This window comes from Eucyclogobius newberryi, unplaced genomic scaffold, assembly GCF_026437365.1.
Source record: "Eucyclogobius newberryi isolate DKJ021-1_F unplaced genomic scaffold, fEucNew1.0.hap1 SCAF_3, whole genome shotgun sequence".
NCBI lineage: Eukaryota > Metazoa > Chordata > Actinopteri > Gobiiformes > Gobiidae > Eucyclogobius > Eucyclogobius newberryi.
In genome coordinates, this window is record NW_027315945.1 from 17,073,464 (window position 1) to 17,097,972 (window position 24,509).

Sequence of the window (24,509 nt, forward strand, 5' to 3'; positions counted from 1 at the left end):
AGGTATTACTGAGGTATTACTGATGTATTACTGATGTATTACTGAGGTATAACTGAGGTATAACTGATGTATTACTGAGGTATTACTGATGTATTACTGAGGTATTACTGATGTATTACTGATGTATTACTGATGTATTACTGATGTATAACTGAGGTATTACTGAGGTATTACTGATGTATTACTGAGGTATTACTGATGTATTACTGATGTATTACTGAGGTATTACTGATGTATTACTGAGGTATAACTGAGGTATTACTGAGGTATTACTGATGTATTACTGATGTATTACTGAGGTATAACTGAGGTATAACTGATGTATTACTGAGGTATTACTGATGTATTACTGAGGTATTACTGATGTATTACTGATGTATTACTGATGTATTTCTGAGGTATTACTGAGGTATTACTGATGTATTACTGATGTATTACTGAGGTATTACTGAGGTATTACTGAGGTATTACTGAGGTATTACTGATGTATTACTGATGTATTACTGAGGTATAACTGAGGTATAACTGATGTATTACTGAGGTATTACTGATGTATTACTGAGGTATTACTGATGTATTACTGATGTATTACTGATGTATTACTGATGTATAACTGAGGTATTACTGAGGTATTACTGATGTATTACTGAGGTATTACTGATGTATTACTGATGTATTACTGAGGTATTACTGATGTATTACTGAGGTATAACTGAGGTATTACTGAGGTATTACTGATGTATTACTGATGTATTACTGAGGTATAACTGAGGTATAACTGATGTATTACTGAGGTATTACTGATGTATTACTGAGGTATTACTGATGTATTACTGATGTATTACTGATGTATTTCTGAGGTATTACTGAGGTATTACTGATGTATTATAGAGACTGTACAATATGAATGTAATGTAATTGTTGGTGATACAGGGAATATAATGATGCGAGGTGGCTATTTAAAATGACACAAATTGCTGTAGTGTACAGTATATACATATTAAAATGGTAAGATTTTATGACAAAGCATTGATTTACATTTTGCTCAGTCACTTTGGGTTCTTTATTGAAGGCTTGTGTTACGCTATAAAGATGAAGCTTCATGTGATACTGTAAGAGCAGGTACAGTCTGCTCCTGCCGCAAAGAAAAGTAGAATTTGACATTATTTCAAGCCTACAGTATAGAAAACACATCCTAAACCTCAAAACCTGTTTACAACTTGTATGTGGCATGTCAGATCTATTAAGTCATACTATAGTAGCAGATGGCATGGCACATTTATACAAAAAAGAAAGAATATATTTCATCATCTGCTTTACATCCTGGATTCCACGCTTTGACATTTTTAAGATACTCATTTCTTAACTTGTTTCCTTGGATTTCAACATATTATTGTAAAAAACACTCCAGTAAGAATAACATGAGCAAACATGTATTCTTCTACTCTTGAGTGTCATTCATTCTTCATATGTTTAAACTTGTAATATTTCAGCTTTATCGTAATTAATCAAAGAATATACGATATTCAATTGCGAAGAGCTGTTTTCCCTCTGAACAGTAAAATGAACAAACACTACCAAATAGCAAAGCTTCTTCAGCTCATAGTATTAAACATGTTTTGTGTTGATCGCCTGTCACTCATGAGCGTGTCACATGACCAGGGTATTGCTCTTGTAATGTACTCTGAACCACCCTGGTGCCTTGAACGCAACCCTGTGTTTTTACTTTTCCCACAAATACTCTTGACACAGGCAAATGTACTGTATGCACTTCAACAATAAATAAAGTGTGACTGAGAACTAAAGTTTTTCTTGATTTGTACTTTTGAGGTCATACAAAAATACAAAGTAAATAAATAAATACAATAAAAAACAAACACAAACAAATATCAATCACCTATGGCAAACTCCTCCTTCTTCTATATTATAACCAGGTAGAAACCATAGATTGTGGCCCTCAGAGGCAACTGTTGTTGTGATTTTGGGCCTTACAAAAATAAATTGATTTGATGATTTGATATGAACTAATACTATTTAAGAAGTTAACAAAATATCTATGGATAAACTCCTGGTGAATGCTTTTTACACAGTGAAGTTGTACTTAATATACATACTTTTACATACTTTTACATGACTGCTACTACAGTAAATTACATCTTAAAATCTCTATTGGTTTACTACTGAATACTATTAAATGTGATGTGACAACATTACACTGAGCTATATTTAAAGATGCATTATGTAACTTTTCTCCATGGAGACAAGGAAGGGATATCACCAGGTCTAAGTTACAGGTCTTCTCTGCGGAGAGGCACAGCTCAATGTAAAAAAGCCATACTATGGAACATTGCAACTGTAAATCAGTGTATTTTCTTCTAACTGGTCAGTGTGGTCAATATCCTGGGTTTACAGGGAGAGTGATTTCAGGGAATGTGGGCCAAAGTTGATAGAAGTATCCAGACTTGTCCTTCTCAGCGTTTCCAATCGTTGCCAAGTGCTTAGAGAGCAGCGAACTCTCGGTTTCATGTTGGTCATAAATCTCCCCTGAGGACTTTTCAACACCGCTCTAACCCCGGCTCACATCTCAAAGCCGGGCAACTCGGACCAATAAATATCTGCACTGCATGAGAAAGTCAAAATGTTCATGTAGACATTTTTGGGGAATTATTCAGGGTCTATATTGGTGGATTAGAGATGTTTCTATATTAACAAAAATATTCATTCTCACAATGAGCTGCTTGAGAAGTTGAATGTCATTCTGTAAAACAACAGTAAATGTAAGGAGCTTAAAGCCGGTGACAGATCCTCTACTTTCTGCTGCTGTGGCATGCCCATTTCTCTGTAGACATTAACATTGGCTTGTTTTTTGGCCATTATGATCAAATTATGTTGTTAAGACTAAAACGTATATGTTTAAATTAAATTTCAGACAATAAATCAAAAGATTTAATTATTGTACTGTTCTATCATATTTAAAGCCTCATTTCTTAGCCTATGGCTCGTTAGTCCCAAGTAATTTCCAAGACATAGCATGTTAATTAGTATTTTATCATAATTACTGTTATAACATATTTATTTACCAGAAAATATTTATATTTGTCCTTGTAAGACAGTAGCTTCGCAGGTACGTACTGTAGTGTATCCACAAGTAACGTGTTCATGTGACATCACGACATTCTCGAATCCCTATAGTTTAAAGTCCATATGGTTAGATTACACATTTCATTAAAACATAATGAAGAATCTATGGATACTGGCTCCCGTGGAAGAAGAACAACAACTACCGGTACAGAAGAAGAATAAAATCGAAAGTCTAGAGAGTAGACGTGGAAATGTAGTGGGTGGTACTGTAACACTTGGATACAAACCGCCATAAAACACCAAAGAATAAGAACCCAATTATATTTCAGATTTTACTTCACATTTATGTTTGTCCCCAGTTTGACCATTTTTGTAAAGTTTAAATGTTACCTCGTGGTTGGACATGGGCAGCAAATGACATGGGTAGAGGTAAATCCACAACTGTTACCCAGCAACCATGCTGTAAACAAGAGCCAAAATCCACTTAAATTACACAACACAACAGTTATGATTTGACAAATAATAATACCTTTATTTTGTCGTTTGAACCGTCAGTTAAGTTGTAAAATGTTCTGTATTTTCAATGGCACGTCGCATTTTGATGACATCACAGAGAGATTCTGTTTTAGAACTAGAACAACTTCCTGTCATTTTAAACTTGTATTTTCCAAAATTTCTTCACAAACTGCAACCTAACGGAAGTAAAACGATGATAAATATTTACCACAAGTGCTTTTCTACCAAACTAAGTCATAATTAGAACAGGAGGACCTTCACAGACTTGAAATTTGAGCTGGAGACTGGTACCAATTCTGTGGCTAAACGGGCTGTTAAACTGTCATATCACAGATTTGTTGACTTGGTTTATGGTTCTGTAATTACTGGACCTATCCAATGTCGCCTCTGTCAACATAAACTGAAGTGAAAATCATTTAAGATCAGCTTCAGAAAGTGATGTTCGCCATTGCCGTCGGACAGTAAAACATGAGATTCATTTGACATGTTCTAGTTTAGAGCTGCTTTGGTTCTTATTAAATACCTGGTTTAGTCCTGGACCTGCTTTTGTAACGTTCAGCAGTTATTAAATGGCTGTACTAAATAGTTTGTGATTTGTGGTACTTGGTGTAAAAAGTGTAAGAGTGGTCGTTCTGAATAACTTCAATCGGGACAAAACTTCAAGAGACAGCCACCATTTTATTTCTGATATTACCATAGCTATATGTAACAACAGTTTGACTACAGAATAATACAATGAAGATTTCAATGTTGTTTCTTTCTGCAATTTTTTTTTTTTTTGGTCCGGGAACTTATTTTCTTTTTCAACTGTCTCTCCAACATTGTACAACACATGCACATCGTTCACCTTTATACAGTAGGACACCAGTCAAACATAATATCCATTTTCTTCACTTTATTTTCACCCATACATTACTAATCATGGTTATAAGGCTAAAGAACTGTACAGCTATGCACCTCAAAGATTCACTCATCTGGTCTACAGAAGGAAAACAAAAAGAGCACCATATTTACATTGATATTTACATTTGGTATTTAAAAAGATGACTAAAACAAATCAAAAAAAGGGGGAAAAATAACTCGAGACAGACATAGCTTTCCTCTTTTTCAGATGAGTCCAATTTGGATGAAGAACAAACGAACTGTACACGTAGCTGCAATACACTTAGCTTATTGCCAATGCCCTTAGAGTGAGAATGTGGGTTTGATGACGTCGGGCTGTTTACACTGATTTATGCAGGAAACAAATGCATTGTTTACCATCATGAATAGATTGTAGTCGTTTCCTGCTGCTAAGCTTAAATTAACTGTCAAAAGATGTACAAATTTAAGGCATTTAGGACGTTTTGGAGCTGGGGAATTATATTAAAAAAGGAAAGTGCACCTCAAAACTGGGAATGAATCTAATGGCGACTAGTATACGTTATTAAAGCTGGAAAATGCAAATTGGCTAATCGATCCATTTCACAACTTTAAATAGGTTTTCAATTCAACAGTGTGAAAGCTAAAAGCCAAGTGCTTGTCCTTTCATGACTATATTAAACTACTGCCTTTCAGTTTCTCAATTGCCAAAAAATGTCATTTTAACGTGACAACAATGGTCAATGGTTTTTACATTCAACTATTTTAAATGGTGGCACCAACCATTTGTCAAATAGCAAACACAAACCAAAGTGTCCTCAATAGAATGTTCGTGACTAGTCATTTGTATCAATACGTTTCCCACAATAATTGCTTCCGCACATGGAAATACAAATTCGATTTTCCAAGAGACATAATTTATTATCCCTTACAGCCCCCTGTGCCAAACCCAGACTCCCACGGTAAAGATTTCCTCTGATTTGTTCTTTCTCTCGGCTCGTAAAGCTGCTCAGATCTGCCCTGACTCCAGCCGGAGAGATTCACTCAGGCCCCTCTTGGTTCAGCATCAAAATCAACACACAAAAGATGTACAAGTTTAAAAAATAAAATCATTTCTGATACCATATATACAAACTGGACACATTGACACACCATAACATTTAAAATAATAGTTACACAAGATTGCAGAAGCCAGTAGAAGTCAAAAACAGAGTGCGACAATTGAAAAGTACAAAACATTTAGCAGTAACTTTTGTGTTGTTGCTACAGTACAACTTTACAGTGAAAAGCAGCTCGTTTCTAAAGCAAAGTTTTAAAGGGGTAGTGTGACCATGAGAGCAGATTCAGAATAAAAAGCTTAAAAACAAGAAAAATAAAACGGATTGTCTAAGTGCAATGTGAAGACAGGCTAAAAGAAGGTTAAACTAAAACCTTGTGCTCAGAGTGGTCACAGAAAACCCAGTCCTGCTGCAGACAAACAGAGAGGAGCTGCCCACTGCATCGTTCACCAAACAAGATCCTACTGTGGGAAAGTGATGGAGTATTAGGACACACATCAGGTTTAATAAAGGGATATTTGACACGTAACATGTTACAAGTAATATACAAATATGAAATGCAAAATTCCATTCATTTAGTGTGAACCAATAGGTCACAATTTTACACCAATTTGGTATGTTGTCATATCCTTAGTTAATGTGTCCAACTATAATTTAATCATCAACATTAAACAACCTTTCAAAGTTGTTACATTATTGTGCCCAGCAGCCCTCATATATTTTCTTTGGTAACAAAATAGTTTAAGCACAAAATCAGTTTTTACTCCAGATCTTCCACTAAAGTCATTAATTTGTCTTATATTTAAGACTACTCTTATTAAAAACATATTCCTTAAAATGGAACAAGACTCATCATAAGTGAACTATTACTCCATCAATGAAACATGTGGGTCACTAAAACCTGTTAATATAAATATATAACAAAAATAAAGATTTAAACTGTTTAAAACGGACTCATGAAGCAGGACACAATACAGCAGGCGGTCACGTGACCTGTTGAGGGTCACATCACCTGCCCGGGGCGGGGTCATATGACCTGGCAGCAGGAGGCGGGGCCTGAGGTACAGAGCAGTCCATCTCTGGGCCCGTGCTGGATGTTGACAGAGATGGTCTTTTCGCACAGAGGTAGTTGCAGTACCCCATTCTTGAGGGCGGGGGCACTGTGTGTGTGTGGCCTGCGGGGGGCGCTGTGGTGGCAGGACGCCGCAGTGGTCGGGAGAGTTATTGTGTCCAAACTCCCTGTGGAGCCAAAGCACATCCTCCAGGTCGACCTGTCCTGGGCCTTGATGCTCCGAGGTTCTATGATGTAATGACCCTCACTGTCCACGCCCCCTCTCTGACTCCGCCCACCACGCTGCAGTTGTGAGCTCAGGCATAGGCTCATCAGTTTCAGACTCTCCATCACGGAAGCCCGAGATTGCCGTGACATCACGTTCTGGGCGGGGCTAGAAAAGCTACTGTTGTTGCAGCAGGACGAGGGGCTGTGCTGCCCTTTACTGCCCCCTACAGGCCCTCCTCCTCCTGTCCCACTGTCACTGCCTCCCCCTCCCGGAGGACTACCTCTGTCTGGGCCTGAACTCCCCCCTCCCTCTCCTGGGGGCTGTCCCGACCCGCTGCCCCCTGAGCCCCCTTGGCTGCCAGGGGGGCCCTCACTGCTGTCTCGTCTGTTCCAACCCAAACCAGAGTCTTTGTCCAGCCTGCGTCGGTGGCTCTCAGAGTCATCGTCACTGGTCTCGGAACTGGAACATGAGGAACCGCGGCCCTGACTCTTTCGCCTGTGGTAGCGTTTCTGAGGGGCCCCCGGGGACCCTTGTCCCACTGCAGGGCCTGAACCTGGGGCCATGTTCATCCGGAGCCGGCTGAGTTTGGGAGGGAGTCCCTCGTCCATGTCGAAGTCATCATCAGATTCTCCCTCCTCCTCAAAGATCTGGTTAAGCACAGGAGCGCTCTTTCTGGAGGTAAGTCGGTTTGTGATAGAGGGGGGCTTCCTACGCAGGACCACTTGAGATGGCAGCGGGGCGGGGTCGTCTTCCTCTTCCTCATCTTCTACCACCCTGAAATGACAAAAGATATTTGTCAAATTAGCATTTCATTAGTTATCTTTAAAAAGAATGTTCATAGTTTATAACATAATGATATTTGCAGAGGATCAAGGAAATGGAAATGCAATGTGTCCGTACCTAAAGAGGCAGGTTCTCTGTTTAGCTGTAGATGATGTTGACGGAGCAGGATTCCTTAGTGACCCAGTGCCTGGGGCAGAAGGACCTGAGGATAGAGCTCCCTGAAACAGATCAGAAAAAACATTAAAGCCTCAAGTGTTACAAAAATATCACAGTCAGTGGTCAAAGGCCCCCCTCAGGGGTCAATACCTGCACCACTGATGTTGAGTCTGTGGTGTCCTCTCTTCGCCCAAGCTCCATCAGGCCTTTGGAGCGGTGTCCATTGAGCAGATTTTCGGCACTGCGGGCCGAAGACTGAGGTCCTCCTCCATGAGAGATGGACGACGCAGCCAAACTGTCCTCAATGTCCTGGTGCATGTCCACTCGGGTCGGCCAAGACTGTCTGTGGGACACAAGTTACAATGATTAATCTGACTGTTCACTTGTTTTAATCTAATCTTTATTTTGCATACAAAAGAAAGCATCATGGAAAATGATCTTATCCCACTGCACCATCTGGGGGTGTGGTTCTAGGAGCCAAGAACATTTCCAATATAATTTACAGCTGGAAAACTACACCATTTAATTAAGAGTGCAATATATAGGCAAGGCAAGTTCATTTGTAGAGCACAATTTGTACATAAGGCAATTCAGGGTTCTTTACACAACAGAAAAAATTGCATTTAAATCCCAAAATAGACATGAAAGAGAAGAGTGCCGATAAAATCATTTGGAAAAATTCTTAGTCATATGCACATCCAAAAAAAACAGTTTTAGTCTAGATTTGAACACTGTCAGAGTAGAAGCCCGTCTCACAGCTTCAGGAAGACTGTTCCAGATTTTAGCTGCATAAAATTTAAACTCTAATTCCCCAAGTTTTGTCCTGTCTCCACATGCAAGATATGTAGTTGGTGCTAGGCCATGGAGAGACTGCTTTAAGGTCTCTTCTCTGAGCCACAGGAGCCAGTGCAGAGACCTGAGAACAGGACTAATGTGATCATACTTCCTGGTTCTAGTCAGGACCCGAGCAGCAGCGTTCTGGATGTACTGCAGCTGTTTTACAACTCGTTTGGAGAGGCCAGTGAGCAGGCCGTTACAGTAGTCTAATCTACTGGAGACAAACGCATGGATAAGTCTCTTTAAGTCTGGTTTACACACAATACTTTTGATTTTGGCAAAGTTTTTTTTTTTGACGTGGCTGAAGTCTGAGTCCATTATTACCCCCAGATTTCTAACTTGATTTGTAGGGTTTAGAGTGAGAGACTGGAGGTGACTGCTCAGTTTTTTTTGTTGAAAAAGTGACATATGTTCTACTAAACATAATCAACCAACCAACACCTTTAGTTGACGTAAATGAGTACCAGTGGTGCAATACTTTTGACCAGAGCCCTCACAGTCCTGCTCTCGGGATGAGAGTGGAGTTTGAGAGTCTTACTATGGGAAATGTGTCAGGCATCATGAATTCCCACATCAGTCCTCTCCAGCTCAGCTCTCTCTACGTTTGAGTGTGCAGAGGGAGTGATGTGGAGGAGCAGACAGGGGCTGACACTTCACAGCACAACAAGGCTTTGAAAGTCACTGCAAATCACGTCATACATTCATAGTGAAAGGAATAGCCTCGAAGCAACGCTGTGCTTTTTGAATAATCAGGACAATTTTTGGTTTTCAATCCTTCATAGGATTAAAATACTGTCGGGTTATTAGTGTGTCAGTCTGAAGTTCCAATTCAAAATGCCTCTTTCCAGCAGCTGAATGTTTACTTGCCTCATAAGCAGTCTTTTTATAAACGCTCCCTACTTCCTTTTAAAAAGGAACAATCTCAGGAAGGAAGCTCTCAGACATGCGCCAATAAACTTGGAAAACAGGTTCTATGTTTTAACGCTGGAGTAAATTTAATTACTCACACTAACTAAATGTTGTGATTCTACTATTTCCATTGTTATTTTAGAATTGATAATTCTCAGAATAAGCTCCAGACACGGGGAATCAGCGTTCCAGTTCTATGGGGCAAAGGTCTGGAATAGCCTTCCCACCCCAGCTGTGTTTAAATCAGTCTAAAGACTGTTTTGTTCAGCCGAGCCTATGACTGAAATACTTTTATCTGGTTTTTAATATTTTATCATATTAATGTGTTTTTATTTATCTATTGTGACTTACACTGTATTGTGTTTTTGATGTGTTAGTAATGTTGTAAATCACTTTGAATTGTGCTCTATAAAGTTGATAGAGTAAGATCCATGTAAAGTAACATAAGGCACAACATAAGGAATTAAACTGTAGACTTTCAATCTACAAAGCTTCCAATGCGGTTCAAATGCTCTGTAAAGTTTACCTATAATAATGACATATTAAACAAAGCCAAAGACAACAACTGTGCTACAATGTTCACACTATAGGGTTCAGGGATTCTTGGGAAGTGACGGACGAGTGAAGCAGAGATGGACCCAGTGAACTTTAAATGCAGATGAAACACTTGTAGTTCTATCTGGATCGTGGCTGTTCACTGGTGTGCATCATTACAATCTCCTTGGCTCATCATTATGGGGGTGTGAACTGGCATTTCCACTCTGATCATTAAATTACCCAGCTGCAGAGAGGAAAAGGTCGGGGTTTCTAAATCGTGTCTATGCCATTTCTCACATTAAGGACTGATAGAGCGCTTAATGATGTTTGTTGTGAGTGGATCCCAGACTTTACTCTCTGGGGACTCTTTAAAAATGTATTTCCCTACTTTGTTTGCTTGTCTGTTGGCAAGAAAACAGAACATAATCATATGTTTGGCACGGGCCCTTCAGCCACAAGGGGTCAGTGATGGAACTACAGAGGTAATCACTTGGTGGAAGTTGCTTTTCGTCTTTATTATTGCTCTTGTTTTAATTTCCATTTAAATTCAGTTCCTTCGTGTCATGTGAAACAATATTAAGGTTCCAAATAATAAACTAATTTCTCGTGTTCTACATTTAGTTTTTTACCTGAAGTGTGCCTTGAGGTTGCTGGGACTGGAGGATCTGGTCTGAACTTCTTTTTCCTGCTTCTCCCTCAGGATACGCTCGGCCAGAAGGTAGTACGTCGCTGTGATGTGGTTGTACTTGTTGGTCTCTAGAGCCCTGAAACAAATCAGACGCCATTAAAATCATTTAGATAAATACTGGCATACAATTGATAAGAAGACAGACATCAAATCAAAGTCTCACTCCTGTGACATAATATCGTGGGAGGGAAATGAGCCGCCCGACTGAAATTAATACTGCTGCAAAATATACTGTACCCGACGGTTATTGCAGAATGGGAAAAACAAAAGGGTATTTGGTGTGGTTTTAAATAACAATGTTATCTTGTATTTGTATTGCTTCTGTCGTCTTTGTTCAGGGATTTCAGACAAATTACCGGTATTTCTGTTTTGAAAAGTTTTGTGAGAACCTTTTCCCCATTCAAAAGATATATTGTGATTTGAATTGTGCTATTGCTATAACAAACGGAGCGCCATTGTTATAGTAAATCAGTCACATCTGGAAGGAAGTGGGTTATGCCTGAACTCGGTGAATAGTGTTTTTGATGGCGTAGAGGTTAGTTGTCGGTGTGTGTGTGTGTGTCTGTGTCGGTGTGTGTGTGTGTGTCTGTGTCTGTGTCGGCGTCTGTGTCCGTGTGTGTGTGTCTGTGTGTGTGTCGGTGTGTGTGTCGGTGTGTGTGTCGGTGTGTGTGTCGGTGTGTGTGTCGGTGTGTGTGTCGGTGTGTGTGTGTGTGTGTGTGTGTCTGTGTCGGCGTCTGTGTCTGTGTGTGTGTCGGTGTGTGTGTGTCTGTGTGTGTGTCGGTGTGTGTGTCGGTGTGTGTGTCTGTGTGTGTGTCGTGTGTGTGTGTGTGTGTCGTGTGTGTGTGTGTGTGTGTGTGTGTGTGTCCGTGTGCAGTTTCAGCATTTTGTTTTTGTTTTGAGACAGTTACATTCATGTTTTTGTCCTGCTTTGGGTTCATCTTTATTTATAACTACCGGTAATAAAGTCCGGACTTAGACCAGGTGGAAAGCTAAATAATTATCACCAGGTAGGGCTGTACTGTAATGTGTATACTATCGTCATATATCGTGACAGACTTCTTGGCAACACACGTATCGATACAGAGATGAGAGACGTTTAAACCACATTCATTCATGATAAACTGTGGAGTTAAACAATGATTCTTAATCTGCTGAGACCATTGTATTCTTCTGATATTAAGGACATTGAGAGTGTGAACATGAACGTCCAATGCATTGTGTTATTTCACATAATCAAAACATCATGTGAAAAAAATGGATAGAAAAGAGCCGATTCTATATCGTTATGTTTGATCATCTCAGATTGTACAATGTGACGCGATTATTACATTCAAGAAAACCTTCGACGCGACTGCTGCAGAGATTGTTATAACGATATGTGTGTAACCACAAGGGAGCTCGTCTGGCACGGGCACATCGTTTCCCGACACAAATCCAGCCTTCACCATTTGACAGCTGTGTGTTGTATTATTGGCGTCTAGAATATTGTTTTTAGGTGTCATATTTTGGTTGATTTATGCTCACATCTCATGACAGCAGCAAATGGGAACATGCATTTATTAGTGTCAATATCTTGCCTTGGCATTTCCATTTTGGGCCTCATTAGAATATCCCAGGGCTTCTATTCAATCACAATTAGAAATGTAGTTATGCACGCATGTTGAAAAATACATTATTTGTTTAAAATGCATGAGTTTTGTTTGCCATATGGATATTTTGTGGCTTCGGGTTTGTCAAAACAACCCGATCTGACCGTTAAGTTATTTCAGGAACATGAACAGGCTGATAATGACATTGAATAATATCTTTTTCCTGAAGGTACAACGAATGCATGTACAAATATTTGGAATAACACATCTATATCTTTCAAGGAGAGGCTTGCATGACCCAGCATGTCAAAAGCTGTAAACTGCAAGTTTATCATTTCACACAGTGTTCCAGAAATAATGTACCAGTAATGGGTTGGTGCGGTCAGTGTAAAACCAGATATCAGGAAGATTATAGCTATAAAGATGATTAAATGGCAATAAAGGTTTACTCTGTCAATTAGTAAAACATAATTAAATGACTGATAGCTCCAAGTCTGTCTTTAGATTAAATGACAAATAAAAATAGAGAACATTTTGGGCCATAAAAAGTTAATTATAGTTTGATAAGCCAAATGACTACACCCATTTCGATTTTATAGCATCAGGCAGGCAAGGCAACAACTACTGCTGTGCTCAACATGTATTATTATTACTTTTCTTTATAGTATCCGTATATGCGTTTTAGTAATGTGTTCTACCATAGAAGTAGTGGCAATTCCTCTTACTGTAATAGATTTGTAATAGACACCTTTTTCATTAATAGCTAAAAACACCAAAAAAATCAGCATTGTAGAGTTGTAGTTCAATGTAAATTAAACATGAATGTAAACGAGATGAACTGATGAGTGCTGTTAAACACTTATTTCTCCAAAGTCCAAACTCCTCTCCAGACCACGTGCCTACTGACGGAGGATTGGCTGAATGTCAGTAGATTAAAAAAATCTAATCATATCGTTAATTTGAGGCAACTGGATCTTGGTTTGATTAAAATGTGATTAATTGCACAGCCCTTGCGTGAACATGAATGAAATGCACATTCTGAAAATGTAATTGTCTGCTTTGTTTATTTTATTCTCATTCTTGGACTAATGTTGTATGAATCTAAATTCAATTAGGTTCACTTTTAATCCCCCTTTCCTGAGCTCTGTTCTATAACATAATACCATCTTTCGGCATGGACAATCCCATTAGTCTCGCAATGATTTGGCGGAGGAAGAGCAAAAGGTGCAAATGGAAAGTGTCAACACCTACTAAGTCCTGTTTTAAATGTGTGCTACATGAGAGGAGAAAAGTACAGACGAACTGAGAAAACAGGCGGACGGAACAAGTGTAAACATGAAGCAGTTCTCAAATCCACTCAGTGTGAAGCGCAGCTCAGCTAAAGGGAAAGGCCCGCAGCCCCAACAGCAAGCTACAGTGTCTGCATAACCATTAAAGGCACACAGTGTTATTGGCCTTAAACATTTTAAGCTCCTTTGGTTTGGCACTATTCAAAAAGAAGCTTATGTGTAGAAAACGCTCATTATTTAGAATCAGCTGAGCTCCCCACACTTTGATTTGGTGTTTTATGCAAAAAGGTTACATAAACAGGATGGAAAAAATGACATCCTGACTTAATTTGGAAATGATCAAATCTGACAGACTTTGGACCAAATGGGACCATTATTTTAATTTAAATATGCCTTGATTTTGTTTGTATTCATGTTTAGTTGAGGTCTACTTGAGTTTTTTCTCTCTGGTCATTCTGTGTTCTGTTCTATTTGTTTTTTTAATAAAATTGAAAAAACAAATAAAAAAGTAGGAAACGTCATGCACCAGCAGGAGGCCGGTCCATGTTTAGTCCTGACTCTGGCACCAGCAGGAGGCCGGTCCATGTTTAGTCCTGACTCTGGGCACCAGCAGGAGGCCGGTCCATGTTTAGTCCTGACTCTGGCACCAGCAGGAGGCCGGTCCATGTTTAGTCCTGACTCTGGGCACCAGCAGGAGGCCGGTCCATGTTTAGTCCTGACTCTGGCACCAGCAGGAGGCCGGTCCATGTTTAGTCCTGACTCTGGCACCAGCAGGAGGCCGGTCCATGTTTAGTCCCGACTCTGGCACCAGCAGGAGGCCGGTCCATGTTTAGTCCTGACTCTGGCACCAGCAGGAGGCCGGTCCATGTTTAGTCCCGACTCTGGCACCAGCAGGAGGCCGGTCCATGTTTAGTCCTGACTCTGGCACCAGCAGGAGGACGGTCCATGTTTAGTCCTGACTCTGGCACCAGCAGGAGGCCGGTCCATGTTTAGTCCTGACTCTGGCACCAGCAGGAGGCCGGTCCCTGAGGTCCTCAGAATCCGAGATGGTTCATAAAGCAATAACATGCCAGAGATGTACTTCAGTGCTAAACCATGGAGAGACTTGTATATAAGGGATAGTACCACGATAGTATAAAAACATATATAATAATATATATATAAAAAATATAATAATTAGGGCTGGGCAACGATTGAAATTTTTAATCGCATTATTTCCCTGATTAATTACGATTAATCGATTTTGACGTGCAAAATTCAAAATGAATTCAAAAGAAGTGTAAAGTGCATCAGCATTTTTATTCAGTAGCAGTTAAATAAAATATTAAGTATTCACTTGCCACAAAATCCTGAGCCACAATCATTAAAGATGAACAGGCCACTTCAGAGGTAACGTCAGAAACATTGTAATCTCATTAAACATTAGACACTCAAAACACATTTTAGAATTGACCATGTTTTCTAGACACAAAACCCTGATACAACAACATTATTCCGACATCCTTGCTTAGTGCAGTTCCATTACGGCCAACAAGACGAACAAACGAGCAGCGCATGCCATCCACAAACAAAGACATCACGAGTGTGTATCCAGCCCATGTGAAGTTGTTCCAGTGCAGAGTGTAATCACAGTAATTGCATGAGGAGGTATGCAGGCTGTTAGTCCGGTTTGTCTCATTAATGTGTGTGGGTGGACATTGTGCTCATATGAATTACTGCATTATCTCTCGCTCGCTGCTTTTCAGACGCTCAGCGCTGCGAGTCGCGTAGCAGTGTGCGTTGAAGCTATAATTACTAAACAGGAAATGAAATGTTTTAACGCTGTCCCCCTTTCACAAACACGCCAGGCCTAGATGCTACTTGTTAAGAAGGAAATTGCTCAAATGAAAAGAGTGCAGCCTTTTTTCAACAAGATATAACGCATGAAAATGGGCCAGATCGAAATGAGCATTATGATTCAGGAAATTCAATTAATCAGTGACAATTCGCGCTTGTCTTTTCTGTGAATTGATCTTATTTTTATGTCTTATTGTTCAACACTTGACAGCCAGATCTATATGCAAGACATTTTTCTATTGTCTTTTTTTTCAATGTTAATTGTGAATTGCAATATATTATTGTATTATATAATATTGTATAATATTGTATTTGTGAAATTATAATATTTCAAGGTGACACAGGGTTAGGGTTACGAACCCCTGGAAGTCAAGTGCAGAAAGTGCAAAGTCACCTGCATGAGTCCATTATCTATGGAAATACAGTAGATACATCTTACACTAAAATGAAATATTATACGCAAAGGAACAACATTTCCATGGAAAAAAGCAGGAGGAGGCTTCACCTCAAGGCCAAATATGAGTCAGGTTTGTAGAGACGCAAGCTCACTCAGGGTAAGGACTCACGTTTTTCTACATTTTAGAACATTATAAAGATTTTTTAAAATCTACATTATAAGCTTTGGCTGAACATAAAATAATTGGAATGGATGTAAATAAATGAAAGGTTACGTATCGAGTAAGATACTTCGTATTGCTGACCCTTGGAAACTAGCAGTACATTAAAAGCACAAGCTTATTGTAATATTTCATTTATGCAGGTGATCCTACAATAGAACACTTACTTGTGCCTATACAAAGTTAGAACTGGGCCCACAAGAGAACCTTTATTTGTCCCACAATGGGCACATTTCAGTGTTCAGTACAAGAACAGCAGAAGAATAAAAATATTCAGTCAGGACAACTATTCAAAACAGATGTACTCACTCTATGATGGTCTCCCTGTCTGCGATGTCCCCCAGAACCATGCGCTGGATGATGCTGTTGTGCTCCTCCTCCGACAGGTTCTTGTGGGACACCAGGGGCGTGTTGAACTTGGTGGCAGGAGAGGGGTCCACTCCCTGTAGCCACGGGTGGGTCTCAATCTCCTCCAACGAGGCTCTGCGCTTCGGGTCCCGCTGTAACATCCGGTCTATCAGACTGTGGAAGAAACAAGGACACATGTAGACTACTTAATCACAGTGGGAGCAAAGACAATGGCAAGAGTATTACAATAATCCATAGCACAGCCTTAAACAAAGTCACTGTGGTGCTGGTTTCTCTCTCTCCGAGTAGTCCATTTAGTTAAACGTACATACAAAATATAATGGTTTATGTTCAAGTTTGTGTCCCCAAATACCAACATGCTTTTGAACACCACAACGTTTTAAGCCTCTACATCACAAAATAAAAGTTGCGTTATGCATTAAAAGTCCAGAAAGTGTAAAAGCGTTTCTTTTATAGCAGTGGTGGAGTTTTGTCACTTTGGAGATGGATGAGGTGGGCATTGTTAGTGAAGGGGCTGCTCAGGTCACACAGTCACATCTGCAGACAAGCACAGCTACTCTTGTTTTCCCTGACAGTCCAGCTCTGCAGCTGAGGCAAACCCTGGACCCTGGTGCCACTGTGGAACAACAACTGACACTTTACTACACTTGTTCACATTACTGTAATTAAATAAGTAATATTATAAAATATTACCACCTGGCTAACTAAATATACACATTCGAGTACATTGCTTCAGTCATTGATTGTTGAATAGGGATTTTTTTTTTTCAATGCTGATGTCGATACTGATTGTTTTGAAGCCAAACGGTGGCTACTGATCTCTGCAAATATTTTTGGGCCAATATGTAGGCCTGATTTTGATCATCAATTATAATGTTATCATCCATGAAGTTGCAACAAAGCTATGCAGCGTTCCAGTTGTCCTCGGAGGTGGGATTTCCCAAGTTCCAACTTGTAAATTCACACCGGAACAGCCTTACATATCAGAATTCCTACTTGGAAAGTCGTGTATTTCAGAACCAAGTTTATCCGAGACATGCATTTGTCTTTAATTTGGTTTTCAACAAGTTAAAAAAAGGAAAGTCCTAGAGCTATTCTCCCTTAAGTTAGTTCTGCTCTACTGTCCACACACTGTCTGAAGCTGCTCCAGGGCTGCCGATGAGCCTCTGTGGACATGAAAACGCTCTTATGCAAATGTTATGCTAATGTCTACACAGCGCTGATGACATCAAAGGCCAAATTTCACTTTCAAAACTTGATTTATAACTTACAAATGCAATAACAATGCCCGGGATTTTTTTTTATCCCATATCGCATCGTTACTGTACCACTCATTTTCCCCCAACCCCACTGGAACACAGAAACTCAGAAAACCTCACTTTAAGTCCTAAGTTCTTACTTCTCAGGATGAAGACTGGAACAAACCCTGTTTTTCTGAAAACCCGTTAGAGTTGTAAAGCCCTCTTCACACTAAAGTGCTCAAATAAAGCAAATATCAGTCTATCGCTATACAATGTGTGCCTGTGTCTGTCCGCTCTGGAGAGCAGCTTCAGTGAGAGACTGATCCACCCTCGCTGTGTGAAGGAAAGGTTTCACAGGTCTTTCCTTCCTGCTGCTGTCAGACTTTATAACAAAAACTGTTAGTCCTGAACACTCGCAATACTGACCTAACCATGTGCAATTCCATCATATGTGCAATTACTGTCGTGATTCATGTGCAATGGTATTTATGTATTTATTTAGTCATTTATTTTTATCTTTATTTTTTTCCCCTCCATCCCTTGTTGGGTTTTGTCTATGGGAGTTTTTGTTTATAGGAGATCTTCTACTGAAAGTGTTTTTCAGACTTCCTATAAGTGATCTGTTCCTCTGTATCTACCTCTGTATCTACCTGCGTTGCACCAATGAAATTTCCCCATGTGGGACAATAAAGGAATATCTTATCTTATCTTAATGAAATATATTTACCAATTTGTTATTATTCTTGATTCGTGTTTAATTTTAAAGGCTTTCAATTGCCATGTTAAATGAGTTGGCACCATTTACTGAGGATGTACAAAAAGACATCTTTGAAAATGTGCCAAAGCAGAAGCAGGGTCCTGGAGACTCTTGCCTGGTTTATTTGATATGTTACAGTGAGCCATGAGCAGATGGGGCATTAATACTGAGAACACAATCACAGCGACAGACCATGGGGACAATTCTCTGACACTACAGCTGGTCCGCTTAAAGTCCATGCAAATGACGCCAGAGATTGCACTTTAATAGGATTATTTTGGTATAAACTGCAGTGAGGAGAGTGGAAATGAATGCAGGAAAAGCATGATGGGATCAGGGGTCAGTCTTCTTTGTATATGCTAAACTAACATTCTAGTTTATGTCGACAAAGCAGTCATTATCACTGATCTGTAGGGATTTATTACATATTATTTCTGTGTCAGACTGAGATGGGATAGTCTCAATGTCATTTATTATTATAAGATTACAGTTCAAACAAACTCCTTAATTCACTTATTTTCACACTACATTGATTAGGACTGGGTATTGCCAAGACCCTCGCGATACGATACGTATCCCGATACAGGGGTCACGATACGATACGTATCCCGATACAGGGGTCACGATACGACACGTATCCCGATACTTGTATATTGCAATACAATTCCCTCATTACAATACGTATCCAGATACATTTTTGAAAAAAGGGTCTTAAAAATGTACCAAATGAGTAATGTTTTTTACGCTGGATAAGAAAATGTATGAAATTTCATGTTTATCCACAAAGCACTTATTTATAAATCCATTCTGCTCTAATAACTTCATATATCCAACCAACTGATCCAAATAGAAATATAAGGAACACATTCTAGTAAAGTATTGCATGTTTCTTGCCAAACATTTGGCCTGGTCTGAACATGCTGCAGCAGCATCTTCTGCACAGATCAGCTTCTGATCAGGTCCACAGCTCCTTCTCACCTCGGCCGAGAGGAGCGCAGCACAAACGTATCAAAAGTACTATTCCACCATACGGGCGACAAAAATCTTTTTAAAAAAAAACATTGAATTTAAAAAATATCGATACTGTTACTCACAGAGCCCATGACGATATATCGCCGTGTCAATATTCTGAAAACAACCCAATATTTAGATCATTTGAATTGTATCGAAGCTGACATAGTTCTACTGTCCAAACCAGGCAGGAATATCCAAACTCTGTAGACCAGAACTAACTGAAGTCATTTACAGTATGTTATGTGCACAGGCTCACTCAATACTGTGAGCAGGGAAGATAAAAAAGAACATTTACATAGTCCCAGAGGCGCGGTGAACAGGCATCATAATATGTGTGGTCTGATGCAGGTGGCCCCTTAGGAGGCCCCGTTAGAACATGTGTGCAGAAGAGCAGCGTATCTGCAATATAAAGTGAGATGTCACAAGTTTAGCATAAGAAGAGAAACTAAAAACCTTGAAGAATAGGTTTTAAAAAGGACTGAATAAGGACCCCCAGATATACCGGTAGTCTCTTTTTCTTCTTTTTGACGCCTTTAGAGGTTAAACTGCAGCCCTTAGATCTCTTGCTTCACAATCGCAACTTCTTGTATTTTGTCTGTCCTCAAACAAGAGACTCACCAGCAAGACAAATTTAACTGTAGATAAATGAACAAAACCATCATAGCTACAAATCGGCAAGTGGTGACACATCTTGATGTAAATTAAGTGTTATAAAACCGCTTCATGACATTAAACAAGAACATATTGTGCCGCGTGTATTGGTTTATGCCAAAAATGATTGAAGCAATGGTGCAAAAATAAACACAGATTAAAAAGGACATGTAAAAGTATAATCTAGAAGCGTGACAAAGACAAAGGCAGAGAGGAGGAAGCAATGGGAGGCCTGGGAGATGATGAATAATGTATAAAGAGGTCTAAAAATGTGTTTTGGAAAGGCAATTGGAGAGAAAGAGACGGTAATGCATAGACTTTGTACATGGTAACTGAACAACTGAAAGGAATAATGGAGGATTTTTTGCCGATTTGAGAACTCAAGCAGAAGTGCATATGCGCACTCTCCCTGTGCGGAAGCAGAGAAAAGCCTCGCGGCTACAAGTGCGTTTGTTTATTAGCTTGACGGATCGCATCGCATCTCTCATCTCCGTAGATATCCGTCTCAAACTGTCTTTCTCGGTCTTAATTTTGTCCTGTACACTGAGGGAACTATAATAATATTATTATAATAGATCCATGCGCTTAGACACACACCGGCATATCAACCACGCATGCAGTCTTCCTTCTGCGAGTAAATCTGTGAGACTTTTGAGCAACTACGGGAAGGATATGTCTATTATCCAAACTAAAAACTGTATTTTATTGTTTTTGGTGACTATTCACAAACTGTACCTTAGTGAAATAACAATTAGCTGCAGCTCAAATTGATTAGTCTAGTACTCATTTAGATTAATCAGTTATTTGTTTAGATCATGAAAAGCCTGTAAGTTTGATATTTTGATAAGATTTAAATTTGAAGCTAAAGTGATGCTGCTCAAGACATCCTGATGGTGAACACTTGTAGTCAAGTATACGCCATCATAAAAAAAACAAACACTAAATGTACTTATTTTCTGTGTTATTTTGACATAATTCTGCTTTGTCTGAGTTGTAAACCATCTTCTCTGTTGTCTAGGTTTTGGAAACCGTAAAATCCAGATAGTTTGATTATTAAATTGACAATTATCTCAATAATGAAATAATCACGATTATATTGATGCATTTTTTTTAGCCCTGCCGTACTTCACACTCTCTAAGTTTATACAGCCCGTGAGGAATTAAACGTGCCTTGCAAAGACTTTCTTGATAAGACAATTTCTTACTGAGCCACTTTAATCACACTGATAATTAGAATATAAAAATAGTATGATGCTAAATAAGTGGCGTTATCAGCTGTGGGTAAAAAAGAAAACGTGCAAAACTGCTCCACGAGCACAAAATTATCTGGTAGGTTTTGCCAGAGGGTGTCAAACTGCATACTCAAGGAAAATGCATGAAACTTACATGCAATCGCTGGCAACTGACACGCTTTGTAAATCTGTTTAATGTGCACTATTTTAGACTAGAATCAATCAGACACTTCATTAGAGGAGCAGTAAGATAGGCCCAGGTGGTTGTTTTTGTGGTTGCTCTTCATGGGTTTTATCAGTAGGGGTGGTAGTTACTGTTATTGTTGTTCTTTAGCAGGTGGTTGTTGTTGCTCTTGACCTGCAGCTTGAGACTGTGATGGTTCTGGTGGCTGTTGTTGTTCTTGACGTGCAGCTTGAGACTGTGATGGTTCTGGTGGCTGTTGTTGTTGTTCTTGAGCTGGTGGTTGTTGTTGTGGTTGTTGTTGTTGTTGCTCTAGACGTGCAGCTTGAGACTGTGATGGTTCTGGTGGCTGTTGTTGTTCTTGACGTGCAGCTTGAGACTGTGATGGTTCTGGTGGTTGTTATCGTTGTTCTTGAGCTGGTGCTTGTTGTTGTGGTTGTTGTTGTTGTTGCTCTAGACGTGCAGCTTGAGACTGTGATGGTTCTGGTGGCTGTTGTTGTTCTTGACGTGCAGCTTGAGACTGTGATGGTTCTGGTGGTTGTTATTGTTGTTCTTGAGCTGGTGGTTGTTGTTGTGGTTGTTGTTGTTGTTGCTCTAGACGTGCAGATTGAGACTGTGATGGTTCTGGTGGCTGTTGTTGTTCTTGACGTGCAGCTTGAGACTGTGATGGTTCTGTTGATTGTTATTGTTGTTCCTGAGCAGGTGGCTGTTGTTGCTCTTGACGTGCAGGTTGTAGTTTCTGTTGTCGTGGTTATTGAGGTGGTTGCTGTGATGGTCACAGTGCATTTCTTGTTGAGATTGTTACTCTCCAATAAATGGTATTCAAATTTCAACTAATTTCAGCAAAGTCTAATCCCAGTCTTATGAAAGGTTGTTGACATTTTCCAATGCAGAGGCGAGACTCTGATCCAAAACCTTATATCGGAGCAGCTGCAGCCCACTCTTCAGTCTCCTCCAGCGATGATGAGAGTTTATTTCCTGTGCCTAAAAATACTCTGCAGAGAGGAAACATTGGTCCTGGCACAGTGAAGCCACATCATTCCAAAAATATAATTCTGAAGATACAAACAGGATGGATTGTTTTTTTTTCAAAAAAAAATATGTTTTTTCCCCTTTGTATTATATCAGATCAAAACACACTCTCTTAATTGTTGTAACAAATTAATAAACTAATAACTAAATAATCCCAATAAGGTGCATAATTAGTACATCTGCAGCCCTGTCCATCTACACTTAGAATATACTTATATTGCCTCAAAAGATTTTTGGTAGCAAATTAAGAGCACAATTTACTCTCTATCACAGTTAATTATGCAACAACAGCCTGTGCATATTTGCCCACAATACCAAATTATTTTGAGTCAGAACACGTGTGATCATACTCAAACTTGGAAAAAGCGCTTTGCAGCTAAATCCTCAAGCCGCCTCAAGGCTATACATTACCATTGGATTCAATTTGTCTGGAATAAATGCATGTGGCCTCTAACAGAACTAATCAGCGACTTGGGGAAATGTTGTATTTTATTTGACTGGTCAAACCAATCCATAAACCATGCTGCAGGACAATTACCAAGTTTACAAAATAAGAGAACGCTAATGTAACAGCAAGTTAAGGAATAAGAACGTGACATGCTAAAAGATACTGCTAGATTAAAAGGCCACAACATATTGTGCCTAATGGCATTTATATCTCATCCCAGCCCTTTTCGGTACACTAGAGAGTATTTTTCTTTTTTTCAGTTCTAAGCTTCAGTAATCAACTCGCTTCTATTAATTACTAGAACATTTCTCTCAGAGGATTTACAAGTCCCTTTAAAGTCAAAGTCTTCAGAGCCTACAGTAAATTGCAAATAAAGCTAATGGAAAAAAGCGAACTTGGGTGAGTTTTTGCCGTAAAATGAGTCCAACACCAACATCAGATACATATGAATCATATTGGTAGAGTTACCTAAGAGAAACAGCAGATGTACTGTAAGTGCAGGTCTGTGTGTGTGTGTATTGTGTACTCACTCTTTGCAGGTGTTGGAGACTCGCGCTGGTACTGTGTATTTACAGTCCATGATCATGGTCAGAGTCTCGCTGTCGTTGGCTTCCTGAAATGGCGGTTGTCCACAGACCAGCATGAACAGGATCACCCCCAGACTCCAGATATCTGCAACAACAACAAAACAGTATTACTACATTTACATTTTCCCCTATATGCCATCTGTAAAACTAGTCGTATATCCAACCGTTTATTCAATATGAACTTCAATCTACCACACCTGGAAAATGTGGAAAAGTGTGTTGCAAATGTGAGGTTTGAACTGCCAATCCTCTGGTTGAATGAGTGAAACTTTTACTGGCAGCACCATCTCATTTTGATATAGTACTAAAACCATGGGAAAAAAACATAACATTTTCAAATCTCAACAAAAATCCGTAGGAGGCATTCAGTTAGAAAATATCACATTAACCTGCCAAAACCTCCTGTTCCCAGATCCAACCATGTCCGTTCTGTGTTGGACTTAATAGAGACATGACACCAGCGGCTGTCCGGACTTATTTTTAGCTCGACACATCACGAAAACCTGCTCTGGGCTTTCAGCCAACAAATATGCCCATTCTATTACTTGTGCAATTGTGTAAAGTACAATGTAAGGAAGGGTAAATAATGGACAAGGTCATTATCTTATCTTATTAAGGAGGTGCTTCAGCGTAGCTTTTTAAAAAAATGTGTAGGCCATCTCTAGGTTAATTAGGTTTCTCCCAGAGTTTATTTTTTAAGCACTGACAGGTTGACTGTTTGTGCATTTTAAAAAGTGTCATTGAAGTAGAAAGGAGACTGCAAAATGAGTCTGTGCATTTTAAGTGTGAACGACAGAAACACATGAATGGAAAAGATGTGAACAAATTCAGGAATTCAGAAAATCAAAGCATAAGCCCCATTTCTAGTTACTATTTGCACATCAATCATGCAGTACATAATAACTGTAATACATATATAAAACATATACAATTTAAAGCTTGATCATTTAATAACTATGT

The 24,509-nt window shown here is 39.4% G+C and overlaps 1 protein-coding gene across 1 annotated transcript in view; it reads right to left on the reverse strand.

Annotated features, from left to right (window-relative positions):
• Positions 1 to 4,255: 4,255 nt before the first annotated feature.
• snrka (SNF related kinase a) overlaps positions 4,256 to 24,509 on the reverse strand; it is a 46,516-nt gene continuing 26,262 nt past the window's right edge. The window contains exons 3-8 of the mRNA XM_072459975.1: positions 23,493 to 23,634; positions 16,347 to 16,559; positions 10,648 to 10,782; positions 7,886 to 8,078; positions 7,697 to 7,797; positions 4,256 to 7,570 (exon numbers count right to left, since the gene is read on the reverse strand). Coding sequence (XP_072316076.1) covers positions 6,544 to 7,570; positions 7,697 to 7,797; positions 7,886 to 8,078; positions 10,648 to 10,782; positions 16,347 to 16,559; positions 23,493 to 23,634 — 1,811 coding nt within the window. The 3' untranslated portion in view covers positions 4,256 to 6,543. The remainder of the gene's footprint in view (positions 7,571 to 7,696; positions 7,798 to 7,885; positions 8,079 to 10,647; positions 10,783 to 16,346; positions 16,560 to 23,492; positions 23,635 to 24,509) is intronic.